Here is a 14,940-nt window from a genome sequence, read left to right as displayed (position 1 = left end):
ATCTAGGCTCCCTTTCCCAAGACAGGTTGGACCAGATGATCTTTTTAGGTGCCATCCAACTCCAGCTGTTCTCTGATCTAGGACTTCAAGTGTGGTATCAAGCAACACTTTTGTCTCCAGCATATGGGACAGCACTAGGGAGACTGCCTTCTTGGTGGGAAGAAGGGATGACTGCTCAGTAAACAAATGCAACATGTCATTTTAAGGACTGTGTTAGGGAAATACGCATTTCCTGTCATGTAGCATGCCTTTTTTTGCCCCCTAAGTGGTATATTTCTGCAGTACATAAATGCATAATTCAGAACAACTTAAAATTTACTATTTCAAAAGGTACTAAGCAACTTGGATGCCTTGTAATACATTTTAATCAAATAATATTTTTAAAATGTACAACAATATTTAAAATTAAAAAGTAAAAATACTTTTAGAGTTCAGGTTAACATAACATTTAATAAGTTTCTCAAGTTTCTTCAATATCCCCAAAGCTGTTTACCCGAAGAAACGTTATTTTCCCTGCTGCATTTCGGACACATAAAAGTAGTTAATTCCACAATTTTTAAGAATTTTCACAGACTATAATTTAAGTTAGGATGTAGAGAATTTCCCAGTACCAGGCTCCTTAAGTGTGAGCTTTAGTGACTACTTACCATACAGTATTTGTCCTCTAATTCAAGGAAACACAAGATGCGTTCAGTCAAGTCTAAAAGATTTGAGAACAATTACATTTTGTTAAGCTACCTTTAAAATAATGCATCGGCATAAAACTGAGGAGATGCACCTGTTTGTCAGCCTTGAAAGACACAGCAGTTCCAAGAAGGCATCCACACTAAGTGTCTTCCAGGATAAATGTCTTCCAGGAATCCCAATATGTGGATAGTATCTTCACACCCTTTCAAAGGAAAACAATTAAAATAATCATCCTGTGGGTACATGCCTAAACATTCCTACGTATTCAACATTACCAAAATAGAGTATCAAATGCAATCCTGAAACCCTGGATAGCTTTTATAGCCAAATAACACATTACCTGCAACACCATTTCCTACAGTATGCTGTATGTGGGCTGAACAAATATCTGGAATGAAATACTTGTTCTGATTTCCCATGAACTTCCAGGCAAAATCACGCCTTGAATTCACATTAGCATCACCAGCTGCAAACATCAATGCACTGTCAAGGTCAAAACATTTGACTATGGTACATTGTTTTTTATCTTTTCAAATATTGCTACTGCAGCTTCCCTACAGTCTTGGAAACAGGCAAACAGACAACAGTCTATTCCCTTTTCTGTGCAAAGATGAACAACTACCAAAAAAAAACCCTTTCTTGGTTTTGTGCTTCGAGGTATCTATTGACAAGAAGGAAAGAAGTCATTTCCAGCTAAATGTTTGCTTTCTTAGTGAGAGAGGATCTAATACACTGCTGGTATACAAAGAAAGGTCTCTTCCTAGAAAGATGAATTGTCTTACCTGGAAGTGGAAAATTACACTACTGCTTTAACAATCAAGTAATAGCTGGAGTTATTATGTACCATACCAGCACAAGTTTCCAGCAACACCACCCACTTCTACTAAAAGAAGCTCCAAGTTTCATCTTTATAAGAAATACTAGAATTGCTTCTTTGTGTTACTCCACTTCCATCTTACTTTCTGTGTGATAGTTCACTGCACATAACCGAGGAACTCCTCCACAAGCTGCAGGAAGTTTACTGAAAACTATTGCCAGCTTTATTGAGCTACTTGACACCATTTCTCCACTGACTCTAAAGAAGAAAGCCTTTAATTTCTTTTTAAGACGTGTCTTCAATGTCTGTGTAATGTTCATAAACATAAGATCTGGGGACTTCAATAAGGTGCTGCATATAAAGAAACTACTTTTCTTGCAGGCAATGTAAATATGACTTTGCTTTAGAGCAGAATAATGGGATGGCAGAACGAAACAGCTTTTGGTCAAAAAAGATACATGGCCCATTCACTCAGCAATTCTTCAGAGGGAAATGAGTATTCATGGCACTATGTACAGTCTTTGCTGGATTGATATTTAATTCTGGGTAGATCCTGCCAGCTTAAATGAATAGTTTTAATCAGAGTCTGAGGGATTTACTACCCTGTGGGGTTTTGTGTGTGTGTGAGGGAGTTGTGTGGGGCTTTTTTTCTTGAGGGAATGAACTACCTCAGCTTTCTGGGGTTTTTCCTCCCTTTCATCTTACAGATTATTAAAATCTGTCAGTAGTAGTGAGGGCCTTGTGTTGGAAATGTACATCTTCAGACTTAACTCTTCTCCATTGCATGTGTTTGCTTCTTAGGTTTACCCTCCACCTCCCACACTGGAAAATGGTAAGATCAAATGTGAAAGGGAACCCACTGCTCATTCCAGTCCTACTAGGGGACTCATCAGAATTCTTCCTCTGTAGTTAACCAGAGAAGACATCAGCAGCACAGCCCAGTGAGAGTCCCTTAGGCCTGGAGTCAGCCTCTATTTATATATTTCCAAACTAAGATTAAAATTCCCAGAGGACCCTGCTGTAATCTCTAACTGGCATCACATAGAGCTGACCCTGCGTGATGAGTATCTGCCCTCTGTGTAGCCAGCAGTGACATTTTCCAAAGTTTTATCCCTTGCATGCTATTTCCTGGCCTGAGGCAATACCATGTTTTCACAGGCAAAGTCTCAATAAGGAAGACTGTAAGCTTATTTTTTAAATTTCAGGTATTCTTTATTGCAATTCTGAGACAAAAAAATGTAGCAACTTTTTCTTCTTTTTGGTTAAAAGTGGATACCCTTTCAGACTGACTTCCCTCCCCAAAATAAGGTGTTTATTGCCATTGCTTTGTGAGGGTCTCACTGATTCAGCCCTCCCCTCACTCCTGCTACAGGTGAGCAAGATGGGACTTCCCCTAGGGCCACACGGATCTGCTTCTGGCCCAGCAGGAACTCCTCACTCTGCCAGCAGCTTCCCTCCAGGCAGTGCACTGTGTCACATCCTTCAGCACTCCTGCCACCTCACTTCGTGTGTCCCTTCTCTCATCCACTCCCCATACACTTGATTCATGCTCCTTATTCCTGCCAACCTTCCTGCCCTGTTTCCCTAGGCTGCTCCAAGCACTGCCATCTCTTCAGGCTTTCCCACCACTCAGGACGCAAATGGAGGAGGAATAGGAGATTTTCTCCTCGGGATGGTTCCCTTGTCACAGTCCTGTTTCAGCTTTCTCCCCATCCCTCACACTCACTCTGTGGGAAGAATTACAGCAGATGGGGAAATGTCTCCTAAAATAAAGCTCAGCTGACAACTCAAACAATACAAAGCAGAGCAGATGATGTGACCCTAGCCCAGCAAGTCAGGTACCACAGAGGTGCTGCACAAGGTATCAGGGCCCTTCAGCTCAGTGAGTCCTCACAGTAGGACCTCAGGCACCTTGAAGATACAGCATGACCACAGGCCAGGGTGACAGGCCACCTCTGCCACACTATCGCAGGCAGCTGAGACACGGACTGTGCTGCAAAGCCCCGAATTTGGGTGCTGATGGTAGAGGGCACAGCAGATATTCCTCCAGTCCGGACCAGGGGCTAACCAGCATGGTACAAACCCATCCTCTTCCCTGGCACAGGAGGGACTCATTCACAACTGGCAAGGATCTAACTTGGCACTTCCAGTGCTTCTCGGGGAGACAGCAGGACCGTACACCCCCAAACCCCTGTACGGCTGTTGGGTGGAAGGACCCCGAGTCTGGCCTTTTGGGCTCCTGCACCACCAACTGTCCTCCGGCGTGTGAGAGGACCCCACAGCGGGCAGCAGCGAGGGCTGTGCCTGGAACATGAGGTAACAGAGGGCACCCCGGCCCCAGGCTGCTCGGATCGAGCTCTCGGGCGAGGCGGCCCCAACGGCCACAGCACAGCTCCAGGACACGCCGCCGCACCACCGCCACGGCCTCCGAACCCAACCGACCGGCGGCGCATGCGCCAAAGCAGCGCAGCGCAGCGGCCGACGCGCCCCGCGTGCCGTGCTGCATGGCCGCAGAGGGGACCGCGGGGAGCGCGCCCCACGCCCGCCCCTTCATCTGCTCGTTCCCGGGCTGTGACTCTTCTTTTAACAAGGGTTGGAAGTTAGACGCGCACCTCTGCCGGCACACGGGCGAGGTGAGCCGGGAAAGGAAGGGTTCGCGCGGGTGAGGTAAAGGGCGCCGCACTGGGGTCCGGCGGGCGGGCGCGGGTCGCGGCCGGGCAGCCCGGCTCATCCCCTGGGGTCCCCAAAGCCCCATGGGTGGGTGTGTGCTGCTGAAGGAGCCTCCCGGAAGCAGCCGAGTCCCGTAGGAATGGTGTGCCGCTTCTGACCCGTCCTCCCTCCTCCTCTCCCGCTCGCATCTCAGAGGCCGTATGTCTGCCCTTACGATGGCTGCGGTAAAGGCTTCACCAGAGACTTCCACCGCGCTCGACACATTCTTATGCACACCGGGGAAAAGCCGTTCGAGTAAGGCCGCGCTTTTTACATCTTAAAACGGATTATGCTAGTCCTTACGGAAGTGGAGTTGAAACTGATGTGTAGGTGCTATGCACTTCTAGGTTTGTTACCATGGGGGGTGCCATAACAGTGCACGGACAGGGTGAGAGCTGTGGGAAATAGCAGCCTAAAGCCTCCTATCTGGCCACGATCCGTAATAGGAACGGGCAGATCTCTCCTTACAATGCAGAATTAAAATAAGGAAGGACAGTTATGACTAAGCTTTTAACAGCTGCACGTCATGGATTAGGAGCTAGGAATTCCTGCATGCTTTATTAAGTATCTCTTCTGGTACATCTTCCTGTGGCTTTTGGTTGTAACTTAGCCTGTCTTTTTGTGTTGTTAAGGCAATTTTTTATGTTTGGGTTGAGTTTCAGTTATTCTTTGTGTATTCTTCTTGTTCAGCAATTTCTGTATCTGCCTATGAAACAAATCACTGTTTGGGAGTGATGATAATGTAGTTCATTTGTAGGTGCACAGCTGATGGCTGCAATGAGAAATTCAGAACCAAGTCAAACTTAAAGAAGCACATTGAGCGCAAGCATCAGAATCGGAAAAGGCAATATGTGGTAATTACCTTTGATACTGCAAAGTGGAGGCTAAACAAGCTCCTTTTCATGTATCTAGTGAAATACTTCAACTTGTTATTATGCAGTATTTGCATGAGTTCAAATACTGCGATTGGGATTTCAGCAAACACGTGTGGACTGCACTGTTTGGTTTCTAATGATAACTTAATTTCCTAAATAGTGCGACTTCGAGGGCTGTAACGAGTCTTTCAGGAAGCATCAACAACTTAAAGTTCATCAGTGTTACCACACCAATGACCCTCCCTTCAAGTAGGTGGATAATTTTAATAATGAACTTTTAACAATTCCATAAACACTGTAGATGAAAATAGGAGACTTTTCTCAACCTTTTCATTAATGTAGCATTTACAAAAGCAGCAAAACCAAAACTGGAATGGATTTGTAGTCATGGCTGCAAGTACATTTCTTGTGCAAGTGCTTTGCTCAGTAGTCTGGTTTTTGTTTCTTGGTGCTCTGAAACTTATCATTCCAGATGTTTTCTATGGGTTTATTACAGGTTCACAGGAAAAATAAACAAAAAGACCCCCTGAGCTTCTAGTTCACAATCTGAAATACAAGCATAAGAGCTTGCAGGGTAATGAAAAATGCAGCTACTTCTGTTTTTCAGTAAAAAGAAGTGATGTGGCTAACATGAAGTGAGTAGTAGCATAAAAAAGGTGAAAGGCTTGGACACCAATCTGAGAAGCTGTGAATCTATGATTTTGTTCTTTACAGGACACATCGGTATAGATTGATGAAAGCAAAGTTTAGTCTTGTGTTTCTTACAGGTGGAACACACTTAACAGGAGCGTTCCACTTAAGTGACGTTCACTAGTATGGCTGTGTGACAGGCACAGAAATACTGTTGGTGCTCTGCTAGATCTGTACAAACCACTTAAACTCTCCACTTTCTATTTCTCTTTTATCTTTGAAGAGCCTACTGTGTAGGGATGATATAAGGCTTGATTCTTTAGCGAAAGCTTAACTTGCTGTATATACAGAAACTGTACTATAATTTCACTCTCAAGGGGATCAGAGTCTTCTATTACAAACGTATTATGGAATTTACTTTTACAAGGCGGGGAGGACACACAAAACAGATCTTTAGGCAAAGTGAAACTTGTATTATTTTGTCCACTTTAATTGTTCTTGACTTAAAGAGCAAATAATACTTGGATGCAGTGAAAGAAATTAAACCAGTGTATTTTATACCTAGATGTAATAATGAAGGATGTGGAAAGTGCTTTTCTACCCCAAGTCACCTAAAGCGGCACGAAAAGATACATGAAGGTAATAGTTTTTCTTCTTGCTTCAGTTACGTTTCAGCAAAGGAAGAAGGACTTCTTCAGTACAGAGAATACACAGGGATGTTCAACAGACATGAAAGTGTTCTGGGCCTAGTGATCCAGTCAGACAAAACAAGAATACCTGTTTTGAGTAGTCAGGTGGGATACAGTTGCAGGGCGTTGCAGTGTTCAATTACTTGTGTCAGGCCAAACAGAGCTTGGGATGCCTTCAGTAATTTATTTTCCTAATGTGCCTCCTTGTTAATAATCCATCTTCTGGAGATGGGCTGATGGTTAAAGACACTAGCCTAGGCTTCCAGAGGTTAGGATCAATTGCCAGTTCTGCAACAGATTTTCTGTGGAGCTGTGGCAAAACCATGTAGACTTTCATTGTTTGAAGTTATTAATGTACCTATGTGAAAGGTATTTAAGTGGAATTGTCAGGAGCTGGTCATGTATGTTTGAGCTAATGCTGCTACACTCCTGTCTGTTCAGTATGACTGACAGCTAACCTGCTTACCAGTGCTAGAAAAAAACCCAACAAACCCAGGGGACTAGGTAGAGTATGCAAGAAGCTGTGATTTGTACTGTGTTCCTTTCTTAAGACAGGATGTTCTTGTGTTAATTTGTGTTGGTTGCAGTATGGGAGGAGGGATACAGGCCTTTAATTTTCAAATGCTGGAAGAGGAATTCCCCCTTGAAAAGCTGGACTGTTTGCCAAAACCTTTGTGATTGTAAACATCTGTCCTGTCCAACAGGCTATGCATGCAAGAAAGAAGACTGCTCATATACTGGAAAAACTTGGTCAGAGCTTCTGAAACATAATAAAGAAAGTCATGCAGGTAAACTCAAAATGATTATGTAACAGAACTGAACTTTTGATACAAACAGGAAACAAACTGCTAATTTGAAGAGTTCATGCTGAAATTTCATCAACTTGTCATTGTGTCCAGATGAACTTGTATATTAATGCTTTATTGGTAAAACGGTTGTCGCTCTGGCTAGGCCTTTAACTGATGGAATGCTGCTCAGTGTACTAACTTTGTGCAAGTTCTCATTAACTTTATCACAAAGTAATGTAGGATTTTGGATCTGGATAATTCATACTGCATTATTCTCTTCCAATTTGAGCTCCTTGCAATTTTTGTGGATTTTAGCATTGTTTTAGAGGACTACTAAGGTTTGATTCTGAGCTTCTGTAAGAAGCTATTAATTTATACTTTGCCTGTCTCTCTCCCACTCAGAAACAATCATTTGCAGTGAGTGTAACAAAACTTTTAAAAGGAAAGATTACCTCAAGCAGCATCAAAAAGTACATGCTGCCGAGAGGGAGGTCTGCAGATGCCCAAAAGAAGGATGTGGAAGAACTTACACAACTGTATTTAACCTTCAAAGCCATATCCTCTCTTTTCATGAGGAGCAAAAACCGTTCTCTTGCGATTATCCAGACTGTGGAAAAACATTTGCAATGAAGGTATGTATTTTTTTCACACTGTTCTAATCTGAATCACATAATCTGAAATGATATACCTAACTTTTTTTTCCTGTTCCTTATAACTGTAGCAGAGCCTAGCAAGGCACGCAGTTGTACATGATCCTGAAAAGAAAAAGCTGAACTTGAAAGTAAGTTGTACTCTTGAAAAAAGTACTATCAACCATACCCTGTCACTTCAGAGGAGAATAAATATTACAGGTTTCAGAATAAGACTTCAAGCAGGAAAGCAGGCCAGCTGTCTACTTGATCTGGGGGATTCTTAATTCTGAAGCTCCTTTAAATGATGTAGTGCTGGCATTTTCTTCTTTCCCCATCACAGTAGTAGACTTTGTTCCATGGATATGTCAAGTTGCTAATTGTGCATTTATTTCTGCCAGACAAAGCGTTCTCGTCCTAAGAGGAGCTTAGCCTCTCATCTGAGTGGCTACATTCCTCCTAAAACACAGCCAGGGACGGATGCTGTTGTGACACAAAGCAAGACAATGGATAAGCCCATGGAAAGTGAAATACCAACTGTTGAAATTCTGACTCTGCAGTAAAGGTGGACTGAGACGACAGTCTTCATGGAATAATCGATGTAAAGTTCAACAATACTTTTATTATATTTATAGGGTTGTGTTTGTTTTTAAGTAAGAGATTGTTTATACTTTTTTATAAAGTCACTGATGCAACTCATTTGATTTCAGATCTTCATTTTCATCTTTCTTTTCTGTACTGTTTTTCTGGTTTTCCATCTTCTGGTATGCTTTCAGCTCTTTGTCAGACATGTGTCTCAAAATACAGGTGCTCACTCCTTCTCTAGTAATTTTTGGCTTGGAAAGGTAAGTAGCTTTCTCAGACACAGTCTCCAAAATCTGATCAAAAAGCATGAACTAAAAAGAAGGAGAAAACCAGGGTTAAGTGCACAAACACAGGTAGAAAAATACTTCAGGCTGTCTGTAATTACATGATTTCCTGCTTGTGGTTTAGCAGTTAGCTGAAATGAGCTACTTGCTAGTCCTGGTTTGAGCAGTAAAGCTTGTCCTTTCCTAATCTGTTCTTCACTCATTAGCAGGTTTAGGAAGGTTACCAGAGGAATTAAGCCATTTCCTAACACTTGGGCTGAATTCCTGACTTATCCTGTTTTTGCTGTTTGAAGATGTACATGAAAGTGGACTGCATCTGACTCATCCCCATCATCCTCTTCCACTAGATTTGGGCATATTATTACAGGGCTTTCCTCTTAAGGGGCAGTATTGTTCTAAGGTCAGCAGAACCTGGTAGTGTTGAACTCACTGATACAGTGGATTCATGTAACAAGCTGAACTCTTAAGCTCACAATCAAGCTTTTAAATTTAAGGACATAAATCTGGATATCCAGTTCTTCCTCATGTTACTCCTTCCCTGTGAATTCAACTTCTGTGAGAAGTTTTTCTTCCTTTTGGATGAATCGGTATCACAATTTTCTTCCAGAAATTTAGTAGAGAAGATCATCAGGGAAACCTACTTCACTGCACATATTAAAAGGAAAAAAGAAAACAAATTCTTACATGGAGTTTTTACAAAAAAAGCCACTTGAGCAAATGGCAGTGGAAAAAAGTCTCAAGGCCCTGCAGTTATACTACTAAGTTGCCACCAGCTCCCCAACTTATTTATAGATGTTTACTTTGCCAGTCTTGGAACACCATCCCAGTAGTTTTTCACACAGCAGTGGGCAACTAACATTAGCCACCACTGCACAAATGCACCTTCAGAACAACAGTTAGATTAGTGAAATAATCCATCTGAAATACCAGCAGAGTTTTTTTAAACCTTACTACTAAACTTTTCAGTGAGTGACCTGGCTTAAGGCATTGGCAAGGAAATTTCACCAGCACAGTTAATAAGGTGGGGCTGCAAAGGAGTAGGAACTGCTTAGACTCTGCTGTCAAAGCCAGTATTGTAACTGCATTCTTAAAGCATGGTGTTTGACATGTCTCTATGGGACTACTTTCCTAGAACTGTAGTGTTTGAACAGAAGCAGCTGAAGGTGGGACAGCCATTCCTTTAATGGGACGCAGACCTTCACTTATTTTTAGCAGTACATGATGTATTAAAACAGTACTGAATAGGGGAAATTAATAGAAGTACAGTTATGTAATGAAACTGGTTGGTTCAGCTTTCAGAAGTGCACTTACCATGTCTGTATTGCTGTCTTTTGCTTGCCGGATGGTAATTTTAACTTGGTATTTCTTTTCAATCCACTGGGCTATCTGTTTAGTCTTGGTGTCTAAGTCGTTCTTGGCAATAGCTGAAGAAAAGGACAACTCCTTCCGAACCATCTCTATTTAAAACAGAACCAAAATTGTACTGGCTTAACATCTGACAAACCTTTGCTGTCTTTCAACAGCTTATGGTGTTTGGTCTGCTTAACTCCCCTGCCCTGTGCTGCTTTCTCATACACAGAGCATCTAAATCTCATTGTCTCAGCAGGCACCACTCCCACCTTGGAAGGTGGCTACTTGATATCTCGCACTCACCGCTGTAATTGGGAGGCTGAGTGCATGTTTGAAGCATACAGGGAAGTTTCTTCAGGATCAGAAGGATTTAAGTATTTTTTATTTTAATTACAGTTTTGTTCATACCACCCACAATGCTGGTCTAACAAATAAACAGCTAAGTGCTGGATTTGGATTTAAAGACCTAGTGTGCAAACTCTACATTCCACACATGGTACAGTTGAATATAAAAGCTCTTAAGTTAGAGCCCTCTTAATCTGAAACCCATTTTCTTGAATGGTGAAGCACAATATTCAACTGAAAGTGTGATGCCTTGAATTACATTTGATTTGTGCTCTCTTCCTCCTTAAAGATTTCTCTGAAGTAGTTACCATGTGAATATTCTTTTTGTAGCTTCTTGAACAGAAAAAGTCACTATCATAATAGTGCTTGCCTCTAAAATCAGAACTCTGCCCACACTGCTGATGCCTTTGTCAGCCCGAGGCTAAGAGAAGAGGGTATAAGGTCAGACACCCTTTCTAAAACTTACTTGCCAAACTCAGTTTTTTAAACTGCTGGAGCAGGCTGACTTAAAAACAGCTGAGACCTGAGAAGTGTTTAATATAAAAGTTGTTCTCTTCCTCTGTACAAGAAAGGGCTCCAGACTTTGTCTTCCTCACAGCAAGCTTGGGAAAGAATGTTTTGTGACTACCGGTGACAAAACTTTGCAATTATATAGGTGTATCTGTTGCTCAGTTCGTAAAACCTGCCTTTCACTTTATGCCTCAGAGGAACAGGAATTCAGTGAGGCTCATGGAACCAGGGTCCAGTTATATTCACTTAAACATAAATATTTTTTTAAAAATAGAAGGTGCCAAGATAATAAATCCTGAGAAGGCAACAGAAGGCTTCTCTATGGAAGACTAGTCTAAGCCAAAATGTTATCTTCACCACTGCAAATCCTTAATAGCATGGACCGCAGTGACATTGCTTTGGATTTACACAAATGCAAGTAAGAGGATTTCATCTGCTGAAACCACTTCTAATGCAGCATTTGCCAAAGTGGTCAGTGTTGCAGTGTCGATAATGCACATACCTGATTTTGAACTTGATTTTTTCTTCTCTGCACGTTTCAGCTGTTCTTCATGAATCTGCTGCCCAGTCATTAGTCTATATACAGGAGGTTCTTCATTCTCACGCAGAAGAACTAGTTTCAGGTCATGTTGATCCATAAGTTTGAGTGCCTCAGCTCGGTGCATATTTCCTAAGCTCTCTCCATCCTGGTTGATGACGTGCAATATCCGATAAGGAATTCTTCGCCCAACGCTTCCAAATGCCGTTTTCGGCTCCTTGGGAGATTTTTTAGCTGTACAAAATGGTTGTGTAAGTCCAAATACTGTTGACTTTGTAGGGTCAGACACGACCATCCAGAATGGAGAGAAGACCCTCTTCAGTTGTGTTTGTGTAAGAAGAGTACCACAGAATCTTTTTGTGTATCTCTGCTCGTTTCTGGTTGCTTGACACAGAAGTTTCATCACACAAAAGGCAGTCATTCTGAGGAGGCAGTGAAGAAGACAAAACAAGTTACCCCCATCAGCCAAATACTTCTAGTATTTGACTCCAGTTCAGTAAACCCTAGCCCCTAGAACTACTCTTTCAAAGAGATGCAATGGTATTACTATACAGAATGAGCAACCAACAGTAATTTTACGGTAACAGAGGGCTTTAACCTGGAGAGAAAATCTGACAGCAGAATGTATGAAGAGTTGATGTTATCTTCAGTAATTTAAAATTAGAGCCTGGACTCCTTTAAGGAATCCCATACTTGTAGTTCATTCCTCCTCACAGGAGTATCCACTCTTACACAGGTTTTTTGTGTACAGAAAGATAAGCCAATAATTAAGAGGGAGAATGCACTGTCAAATAAAAAGGCATGTCACACTTCTAATGTTCAGTCCAGATTTTTTTTCAGGAGGTATCTAACAATAGGACTTTCTTCCTGGTTCCAGTAATCATCTTTGGAAAGTGTTTCATTTAAACCACATGAATTTGGGACCACCTTAATCATGTAGTGAATGAAGTGGCAATTTGTGCAGTGTCTCTGAGCAGCCATTCCAACATCTGCAGCCTGACTCTTCGATGCAGGTTTTGGAATTCCAAAGCCTTCACCATACAGTGTAAAACTGCCATGCAAAGTCTTCACCTTGGCATTATAACATCACAAATTAACTGTTACTATACTTGAAAATATGGTTTATCTCCCAGGGTTGAAAACTCCTTCATAGCCAGCATGCAACTTGCTTCTCATAGCACTGGCCCCAAATGATGTATTTCTCTGCCTTCCAAGTGCCACTGTGGAAGCAGTCCAGCTGCTAATTGCTCTTAAATGGATTCACTGATATTACGTCAGTAACCTTAATTTAATTTTTAAAGTTTCTTCACTGTCGTTTACACTCAAGTTCTACTGATTCAGGCATGCTCCAAAGTGAAAACAGTGCCTTAATTTTAGACTTATTTTATCGGACATTTAAAGTATCAATTGACTCTACCGGTTTTTCACAAACATTAAATTTAGGGTGGCATATTCCTATTTATAGTGAGCTGATTTTTTCCAGTTACCAGAACTATTTGAATTTCTTACATGCAGAAAGCATGCACCTAAATGCCATTCAACTAGGACCATTCAATAAAAACATCAATAATGATACTTTTCTTCATGAATGATGAAAAAATCTAGTGGGGAAAAAGAGACAAGAGACACGCATAAGACTTGCCTGCAACACATGAACTGTAAAATAAGCAACAGATTCATAGGCCTAAAATCCCCACATGCAAATTGAAATTTAAATAGTTACAGGCATCTGTCCTGGCATGGTACTCATGCAGCTATAGAATCACAGACTGGTTTGGGTTGGAAGGGACCTTAAAGCTCATCCAGTTCCAATACCCCTACCATGGGGAAAGACACCTTCCACTAGACCAGGCTGCTTAAAGGACCGTCAAAGCATTCAAAACACGCCTCAAAATACCCGAGTGCTTGAAATCAAAGACTAATCTTTGAGGCATTTCTTCCATTATATTTTTCCCCTATTTTTTCCCTGGTTCATGGATTCCCCGTGGCAATTTTGGTGCACCTGACCGTTACTTGCATTTCATTCAAAGCTTCAGAAATGGTTTTTAACATCTGTGAAAACTTGAGCAAACCGCAGAGTATTATCTGCAGTTTTGGTATTCTGCGTTTTTAAACAGGCAGCAAGCACAGGGAAAGCCAAAGATGATACAGGAAAACAAATGTGATATCACAGGAGCTGGCAGGAGCACGGCCTCTTCTGCCTAGGGAAGAATGTGACTCCATTCTATATGCATGTGTGACACTGTAAACACACATCCATGTGTGTACATATACATGGAGAGGGCTGCTCAGCCTGAGGTTTGCAAGCTCTTAGCAAGGATGAGGAACTATTTATGATTCTAAGGAGTCCTGTCCCAGGAACAAGTAAAATGACGTGTGAATAAACAGTCTGAGCATGGGGACAGGTTGAAGCCTGGGGCAGACTAATTTTTAGCAGTCAATACAAAGCTGAGGGTGGTGAGACACTGGCACAGGTTGCCAAGAGAAGCTGCGGCTGCCCCATCCCTGGCAACGTTCAAGGCCAGGTTGGATGGGGATTTGACCAACGTGGTCTGACGGAAGGTGTCCCTGCCCGTGTCAAGGGGCTCGAACTGGATGAGCTTTAAGGTCCCTTCCAACCCAAACCATTCCATGGTTCTGTGGTCAGCGAGGACAGCTGTGTCGGGGGTTCTAGTGCGCAGGCAGGCTGTACGCATAGCGGCAGCTGTGCAAGAGCCGCCGTTCTGCACTCACGGGACGTGTTTCGCTGCGCACACAGGTGCTACGTGCAGCTGCTACAGACGCGTACCTTGCAGGAGCCGCTGCTGTGCATTCCTGCGCTGTCTCGAGGCTCTTTTAACTTTGCGCGTGGATCCGTGCGGGGCTCTGCGGGGACGTGCCCGGGTGCGCACGCCGGGGAGGTCACCAGCTGTGTGCGTGTGACCCTGTCACTCGGGCCCAGCGGTGTGTCGGTGCAGGCCCGGAGCCCGCCGGGCCTCCCCGCCCCGCGTCCCCCCCACCTCCCTCGCCGGACGGCCCTTACCTCTCGGCCGGGCCAAACCGCCGGCCCCGGCCCCCCGTAGCCAGCCGAGTGACCGGCCTGGGCCGCCGGAAGGCGGAAGACTGTCCCACCTCTCCCCCTTCCTCTTCCGCTCCTGCTGCGTGCCCGTGTGCGTGCGCGTCTCCGCGGTAGCAGGGCGCGCTCCCGCGCAGCGCCCGTGTTTCCGCAGCCATGCACCCGCGTGTTCGGGCCTCGCACGTGGGGTTGCTGCATGGTGTGACTGGGGGTGCGTGTGTCTGTGCATCTGTGTGCGCAGTGTGTGCAGGGCTGTCCACCTGTCTGCACACGTGTCTGCACGCGGGGCACACCTGTAGTGGGTATATGGAGGTGTATTTGTGCATGGGGAGGTCTGTACATACAGAGAGCTTGTGTCTCCTCGCAGTGTGCGTTTGTCTCTGTATCTGGGTATTCCTCTTGTGTCCGTGCATTTCCGTGTTGATGTATGTGTGGTGTGTGTGTCTGGT

General features: G+C 43.4%; 2 protein-coding genes across 4 annotated transcripts; one reads left to right on the top strand and one right to left on the bottom strand.

Annotated features, from left to right (window-relative positions):
• The first annotated feature begins 4,001 nt into the window (after positions 1-4,001).
• Positions 4,002-8,523, top strand: GTF3A (general transcription factor IIIA). Of its 2 annotated transcripts, none has more exons than XM_062615131.1 (9): positions 4,002-4,137; positions 4,368-4,468; positions 4,971-5,067; positions 5,249-5,337; positions 6,284-6,357; positions 7,112-7,195; positions 7,598-7,827; positions 7,920-7,976; positions 8,226-8,523. In XM_062615131.1, the coding sequence occupies exons 1-9, from the start codon at positions 4,009-4,011 to the stop codon at positions 8,385-8,387; spliced, it is 1,023 nt and encodes a 340-aa protein (XP_062471115.1). In that variant the 5' UTR covers positions 4,002-4,008; the 3' UTR covers positions 8,388-8,523. The 2 variants fall into 2 exon arrangements, with proteins under 2 accessions (XP_062471115.1, XP_062471114.1); XM_062615130.1 differs by having other exon boundaries at positions 7,917-7,976.
• On the bottom strand, positions 8,427-14,560 carry MTIF3 (mitochondrial translational initiation factor 3). Of its 2 annotated transcripts, none has more exons than XM_062615132.1 (4): positions 14,459-14,560; positions 11,401-11,858; positions 10,005-10,150; positions 8,427-8,720 (listed from the first exon to the last, which is right to left on the bottom strand). In XM_062615132.1, exons 2-4 carry the CDS (start codon positions 11,855-11,857, stop codon positions 8,508-8,510), a joined length of 816 nt encoding a protein of 271 aa, XP_062471116.1. In that variant the 5' UTR covers position 11,858; positions 14,459-14,560; the 3' UTR covers positions 8,427-8,507. The 2 variants fall into 2 exon arrangements, with proteins under 2 accessions (XP_062471116.1, XP_062471117.1); XM_062615133.1 differs by lacking the exon at positions 14,459-14,560 and adding an exon at positions 12,364-12,972.
• Between the last annotated feature and the right edge of the window lie 380 nt (positions 14,561-14,940).

This window comes from Pezoporus occidentalis, unplaced genomic scaffold (assembly GCF_034315485.1).
Source record: "Pezoporus occidentalis ecotype Australia unplaced genomic scaffold, CSIRO_AGI_Poc_V1 ctg18, whole genome shotgun sequence".
In the NCBI taxonomy this organism is placed as follows: domain Eukaryota; kingdom Metazoa; phylum Chordata; class Aves; order Psittaciformes; family Psittacidae; genus Pezoporus; species Pezoporus occidentalis.
Note: the sequence above shows the minus strand (reverse complement) of the source record. Positions and strands in the feature narration are given on the sequence as shown.